General features: G+C 30.5%; 1 protein-coding gene across 1 annotated transcript in view; it reads right to left on the bottom strand.

The window, feature by feature from the left end:
• Positions 1-1,406: 1,406 nt before the first annotated feature.
• The window catches only part of LOC117177352 (alpha-glucosidase-like), a 29,978-nt gene continuing 23,613 nt past the window's right edge, over positions 1,407-7,771 (bottom strand). The window contains exons 5-8 of the mRNA XM_033367984.1: positions 3,149-3,362; positions 1,888-2,083; positions 1,665-1,805; positions 1,407-1,494 (exon numbers count right to left, since the gene is read on the bottom strand). Coding sequence (XP_033223875.1) covers positions 1,407-1,494; positions 1,665-1,805; positions 1,888-2,083; positions 3,149-3,362 — 639 coding nt within the window. The remainder of the gene's footprint in view (positions 1,495-1,664; positions 1,806-1,887; positions 2,084-3,148; positions 3,363-7,771) is intronic.

Below are 7,771 nucleotides of genomic sequence, written 5' to 3' on the forward strand. Positions count from 1 at the left end.
TTTTCCATTTTTCTTAACGAACAATTTTTTTTTTCAATTGGTTATAAAAACACGTAAACTCAGAAGATGTGGACTGTGACTGCACCATATATCTATTCGGGAATGGTGCTGACTGAAAACAGATGATTTGGAGCGATTAGCGCGCCATCTGTTGGTCATTCTAAGGAATGAAGAGATGGGTAAAGTAGAAAACTCTATTATTTATTGTGGTAAAGTATCTGCCCGGTGCCTACATTACCGACAAAAGATAGTCGATACTCCTACTCTATCGAGTGATGGTCATCTAGATGCCTATATACCTTGTCGACTAAAAGTAACCCGAACTCCTAGTCTACTAACTTCAGACAGTACAGATGCCTATCATATAATCGGTCGGCAATGAAGGTTCCTATCCTATCATTGATTGGTAATATAGTTTCCTACTAGTTATCTCATTAATGTTCAGAAAGAAAAATTGATGTTTCTTTCAGTAACATCTACGCGTGCACAATTGCGTAGACAGTATCTTTATCTATTGCGGGTAACAATTTTTCGACTGAAGGCATCTGATCACGGAAACAAACCATTATTGTATTTCGGTAAATTACCGGTCGCTGTTCTGCATTCTAACATATCTACATTACTGGCTAAAGGTAATACTGAACGTCGGTAAGTTAGTACAGAACGGGACTAACTTGGCTCAGTAAGTGTTCCTATAGCCGCTTTGCTATACTTCTACCTTCTTAAATGGAATCTGGAAAATCGAGTCTGGAAGCGTGCGTAAATTGATATTTTAGTTTTTGAGTACAATAAGATTTTGACTATTATCGATGCCTATTCCGAATTGGTAAATGCCCATGTAATGCGAGGTACAAACTGTAATAAAATCAACGAAAAATTACTCATTACGTTCAGCTTATTCTTGCGTTTCCCGAAGAACTTTTTGTGAAGAAAGTTCCTTTTTCCCATGCAGGGGATTTTTAGCAGTTTGTTTCACCAACTGTGTCAAACAGACTCATAGATCTCCCTATCATGCACAAATAATGGAATTTCTGAAAAATATGTTCAGAGTGCGAACAACAATCTGAAAACGCTAATTATGGAATTCAATTGAGGATCTCGCATAGGAATTAAATTATTCTGTTTTTAACGTCCACAAATATTACCCCAGGTGTTCAAACGGAGTAGGCCCCGGCTAAAGTTAAAGAAAATTGTAAGCTAAATGTTTTCCGGGGAAAATAACAGAGAAAAAGTGTTGTGTCACTAATACGATTTAATCAATGATCAATTTCAAAATCTTGAATTTTAAACTTACCATCATCTTTATTTCAACGTTGTTAATTTTAAAGTTATCCGACTGTTCGGCCATTTTAACATTAGAATTACATAAGTAAATCGTTATATATGAACAGATTTTTACTTGAAAGCTAATTAACAGTGTTCCTATTCTTGATATCGACGAAAACCATAGTTGCATTGGACGGAACGTTGATTTCGTCTGTTTTGATGAGGGTTCTGCAAAAGTAAATTAAATTATATGAAGAACTATTTTCATAGTACTTTATAGCTAGATAAAATGTAAAAAAGCATATTGTAATGCATAATAACTATTCGCCGTATAACTATTTTTGCTACCTGTATCATTTTTAGGTTTAATTACAAAATTTATTTTGTAATTTACATACCCTGACTTCAATCGAAGACCAGGAGTAGCTCTATAAAATGCAAGTTCTTCAGGAGTATTCTCAAATCGCCTCAAGCTAACAGTCTTCATCTGATCAGCGAAGTTAATTAAAACGTAAACCGACTTTTCCTCCTTCAAATACCTGCATCAAATACAGTTTCCAATTTAGTAGAGAATTTTCTGGTCAGTTCTTATTAAATAAAAATTATGGTTTTCATGTTTACCTTGAAAATACTAAGACGTCGTTGTCTAGGATTTCCATCTTCATGTTACCAGATCGCACAGCTGGCAAATTCCTGAGAGAAGCCAGAGCTTTGTAGTAATTGTAATATGATTCATTACAAACTTTTTCAGCCTCTAAGTTTAGAGTTTTGTAGTTTGGGTTGACCGCAAGCCATGTGTTTGGATTAGTTGAAAATCCTGAATTTAAGATTTGTAATACATAAACGTAATTTTAATTCAGACGGAAAATAAATATTAGATAATAGCAATCTCTAGATATTTCTGCAAATGCCCAGTGGGCACAAAATTTGGCTACGTCTTTACGACATCGTTACGACATCTTTACGACAACTTAACGATATCCTATGTACATGTCGTTAAGGTGTCTTTTGAGAAATCGTAAAAACGTCGCATGATGTGACGATGTCTTTACGATATCGTAAAGACACCAAAACGACACGGACATAAGATGTCGTAAAAATGTCGTAAGGATGTCGTAACGATATCGTAAAGACATGGCCAAATTTTGTGCCCACTGGGTGAAGTCATCGAGTTATCCACGACCCGTCCTCATACCTATTTCAATAAAAGTTTTTGCTTGCTATTTCCTTTTAAATTTCATTATAGAGTGGTAAAATTACAAAAATTAAGTTGACTTAATTATTTCTTGATGCTGTGCCTCAAGCATAGAAAAAGAAAAATCTCAATTAGACTGGAAAGTCGGAAAATTATTTAGAAAACAGTTTGGACTGGTAGCTGAATCGACCTCCTGAGAAGTGTGAAAGGAAAATGATCCCGAGTTTTTCATAGTTTCATAAGTTTTCTGAAGCAGATGTAAAGGCAAGTCGTAGACTACCCAAAGTTCCCAGTGGGCACAAAATTTGGTGACGCCTTTACGACATCGTTGCGACATCTTCACGACAACCTTACAACATCCTATGTCCATGTCGTTTCAGTGTCTTTGCGATATCGTAAAGACATCGTCATATCATACGACTTATTTATGATATCGTAAAGACACCTTCATGACATGGCCATATGATGTCGTAAAGTTGTCGTAAAGATGTCCTAAAGAGGTCGCCGAACTTTGTGCCCACTGGGTTATTAAGATATATACTGGAGTCAACTAATTTATGTTAAAAACTTGCTTGTACAAAAATTCTTTTCTTCAAATATAGTTTTCAAGATTTCTTGACTCAGTATAGTCACATATTTCCTTAATGACGTTTACTAAAAAATTTTAAGTTAATAAAGCTCCAACACCTGCTGAAGTTGAGTTATCCCATTGCATTAGAGACCTTTCTGGATCTCTAAAATAGGCTAGATCTGTAATGACAATAGGTGCATCGAGCATTCCGATTTCTTCGCCATAATAAGTCGAAGCAACTCCTGGAAGCAGAAGCACCAATGCTGTGAATGCCATCGCTCGAAGGATGCCAAGTCGAGATGCCAATCTTCGTGTGTCATGATTGCCGATCTAGAAAATCAGAGTTAAAAGAACTAAGGGGAATCCTTAAACTAAGTTGCTAATTTCAAAGGAGAGGGACATAAACTACGGCTAGTGAAAGGATGCGTAGCGGGTCAGTGAAATTAACTTTACGAACTTGAATAGCATTTAGTACGCTTTCTGATTATAAATTTGAATGAAGATTGCCAATTTTTTTAAGAGGGCGCTTCAACTTCAAATCCTTTTTTCCCGATTTTTTGGTTTTTGAAGAGTCATTGTTTTAGTTGAAAATTCATATTTTTGGGTCCAGCAAACAATAAGGTCAATAGGTGTTCTCCCAAAAATTGAGCCGTTTTTAAGATATTGGTTTTCAAAGTCGCTAAGTTCATACATTGTGAATAATTGGTTTGCTTATTAGCAGGATGTGCAGTAGATTTAATCGCTATTATTATGCGTTGATTACACGATAAATAAGCAGTATTGCCATCGAATATTTACATTTATTAATAATTGAGAAAGTAATTATAGATGCTGTAGTTAAAAGCATATTTTTAATTATTCGTCTTCACCAGGGTAATGTTGCACAAATGGAACCAGCGATAAATTTTTAGAAAGTGGATTCATTATTTCTTGATGTTGTGCATGTACTAGATACTAAATTACTTGCATGATATGTGCACAGCATCCTACGGTCTTTTTTACATTTACAACAGTAGCCACAAATAACCCTCTGATACCGCTCAATGAACATCAAAACTAAGAACATATTTTGAATTAGCATACCAAAAAACATGAGATAATACCAAAGATATTAAGGTCCTAGATACGGCATGAGATTAGTTGCACCACATACCGGTAGTTAGCTCGGCAGGCAAGTTTGTGGTCTTGCATATATATATTGCTCTTAGTTCGGCCACATACTTGTAGAGGCGCGATAGGCAACCATATATTCGGTCGCGCCAAACTATAGTGCATTTGAAATCCAAAATGGTAATAATCTAATTCTACTTTATAAGTGAATGGAAAAATAATGTTAAGTGAGTAGAAAAAGTCTTGAAGGAATTCGAAAACTCTAAAAACTTTTGGAAATCAAAATTAGGCCCAAAATGTAGCAAAGAGGTAAGTATAAAATAGTAATAACAAATTTGAATTAAAAAGTTTATTTCTTATTTAAGTTATATTTTTTTTGGAAATTAGTAGAGAAGTGAATTGGAAGATACAGATAAGTTTTATTTAAATTTAAATAAACTAAAAAACTGTCTGGCTGAATCAACCAGAATTGTGGTTTAATTTGTCCTTACTATTTTTTTCTAGTTAAAGAAATAAAAATTCTGAAAAGCAATTTCCTTATAAAAACTTATAACAAAAATTTTTTTCTCATAAATTTCCTTATAGACCTAGACAAATGTTTTCTGAAATCTTGCATTTTTTTTAATATTTGTGAATTTAGTGGTATATGACTTTTTTAACAGCTGTAAAGTGTAAGAAGCATTTTCGAAAGTCAAAGGAAATTACGGCTTGCTTAAGCCGTAAGTTTCCTTAATTTTTTTTTTATTAGCATTTAATACTAAAACTTGACATACAAATTGCCATAATTTTCGTATTTTTGTTGTTTTAATATCCGAGCTAATTACATTTTTTAAACAGCAATCATGATAAATAATATAAACCAATGCTATAAATTCACAGAACTATTACCTACTATAATAGTCTATATTTTTTAAAGAATTTGACGCCGTTTTTATTTTATTTTTAATAAATATATAAGTTTCCTTAGTTTTTTATTTAGTTTTATTTAATTATTTCCTTCATTTCTTTATTTTGTATTTATTGAGAAAAATAAGTTGAAACTTTACAATTTTCTTCACCGGTCATGTATAGAAATCTATATTTTCCAGCTGGTCGATTAAGCTTTTGTTTACATTTACTTGTTTAACTGTTTACATATTTAATTCCATTCAAAATTTTTGATTTTGCTAAAATAATTATTTTAAATTCTTTCCTTTAATAAAAAACTTGCTTTTAAAAATTTTTTCGTAAATAAGTTTATTTTCTAATAATTTAAATATTTGATTAACTTTCAGTTTCTTTTATGAAATTTTAAAGGCTTATGCATTATAAATTAATTACCTCATTAACATAAAAGGTTTTTTTAAAGAAAAATAATGACAATCATGCAAAAATTTCCACTTTTTTATTTAAAAAAGATATTAACAATGTTTATTACTTGCATAATTAAAAAGAAATTTGAAAGGAAATTCTTATTTGAATAAAGTTATGAATCGAACCAAAAAAAACATGATCTGGCACTGTTTTTCAGACTTATTTGTTCAAAAAATTATTAATTAATTTATTAATTAAATAATTTTTTTATGTGATAAGCCGTGATCATTTCTTCTGTCTTGGAGAAAAAAGTTACTTTCTAAATTTTGACGTAAGGGTCATTTTCGCGTTGCAGCGTATGCGTAAAGAAGACTTACGTCAAAATGAAGATAGTGAGTTTCTTCACGCAAACAGCAGATTGGGCTTTACCCATTTTTGCCTCTCAACGGATTTTTCACCTTGGCGCTCGGGGTATTTCCTAAATAAATTTTCTTACGTAAAAAAGTCTTGTCTACTAAAATGTAATATTTTTTTCTCGATAATTTAAATTTAAAAAAAAGGTTTGAAAGTGTAAAATTAAAAATGTAAAGCATTAAAAAAATTCTGAATTTAAGAATCAAATCTTAAAAAATTTTAAATTTTAATATTCAAATTTAATTTGGTTTTGAATGTAAAGGTTTAATATCGTAAAATTGACAACTGTAAGCCTTCTACCTTGATTAGGCTTAAATTAATGGTCTACAAAATCTGATAATACCCAAATACAAACATTTTGAATTCTGCATTTCAATTTTTAATACAAAACTTTCAAAATTAAATAATTTAAATTTATCAGATTATACTTGAGGCATATTCAAAATTTAACAAATATTAATGCTTGCATTTTTAATTTATCAATTCTATAGAAAAATTTCCAATAATACAATTCTGGAAATTTTTGTTTATAAAATTACTCAATTTGAATGTTTTTAATTGAAAATAGATTAAAACCTTTTAATTTAAAATTCCTCTCCTTATAAAAAGTTTTCGATTTCAAAGGGTTTACATTTATTCCAATTTTTCACGAGACTTGTCATCGAATATTCTGCTTATTGCAGCTTTAAATTATTTATATCCTAAAGCTGCAAAAAATGTATTGTAAAATCATAAGTGATTTCATTTAAAACGTTTAAAATTAAATAAGTTGAATTGACAGGTTATACTCTAAGAATATTCGAAATTCTACAAATACTGAGATTTTAAATTTTAAATTTATAAACTAGTTTCTTTTAGTAATTATTATTTTATTTTTACGCTTCTAAAAGAAAATGATTACTCTGTAATTTTAATTGTTTTCATTTCAAATTTCTCTCATTTAAAACCTTTTAATTTCGAAGGCTTTTAAGTTATAATCCAATTTTCGAAACTGAATAATTTTGAATGGAATAATTATTTAACTGCTAACATACTTCTAATTTGAAATAAAATTGTGGAATAATAAAGTATTTCCATGCAAATTAGTTATGCTAATTACTAATTACTTTGCTGTCCTAAGTCCTAAAGTCCTAATTACTTTGCTGAGTTTTTAAAAAAATTTAACTAATTATTATAAAAATAAGGGAATTTAAAAAAAAAATTTCTCCAGCTTATTTGAATGCTCTCCATCATTGAAGCCAAGATACAACCCACATATATGTATTCAATTAAATCAAATTTGAAATTTAACGACAGTTTCATTTTTATTTAACTAGATTGTACTTAAATTTAACACCACTTAACACCATTCAACATCTACAATTTTAACTGAAATTTATTTAAATTTTGAAATCAAATAAAATGTATTCACTTTTTGAAAGGATCTAAATTGTATTCAATCTTTAAACTTAGTTGTACAACATCATTTTTAAAATTGCACTACAATAATTCTTAAAGTAAATTTTATTTAAGTTTTTATTAATTTATCTCAATTTCATTTAAAATTTAAGTTTAGTTAAAAATTTTTTTCTAGAAATTTCACTAAAATTCTAAAGTACGAAAAGAATTTTTTTACATTTATTTATTGTCTCGACATTTAAAAAAAATAATAAATAGAATATTTTTAGGCTCCCTTTAATTTGAATATAATTAGGTAATTCAGTGTTCATAACATTTTTGGCGTGCAGGCCGTACAGAGCCAGCCGACCGACTCAACTATAGCAAAGATTGCTATAATGATGGAGAACGCGAACGCGAGAAACAGACAATCGCGTTCGGTTTGGAATTCAACAACTTTCGGTGTACGACTCGAGTTAGCCCCGTCCGCTAACGTGCTAGGATGGCGCGGTTGCCATAGAAACGGTGAAAAGTTAAAGAGGGCA

The sequence above is a fragment of the Belonocnema kinseyi genome, chromosome 1 (genome assembly GCF_010883055.1).
Source record: "Belonocnema kinseyi isolate 2016_QV_RU_SX_M_011 chromosome 1, B_treatae_v1, whole genome shotgun sequence".
In the NCBI taxonomy this organism is placed as follows: Eukaryota; Metazoa; Arthropoda; class Insecta; order Hymenoptera; family Cynipidae; genus Belonocnema; species Belonocnema kinseyi.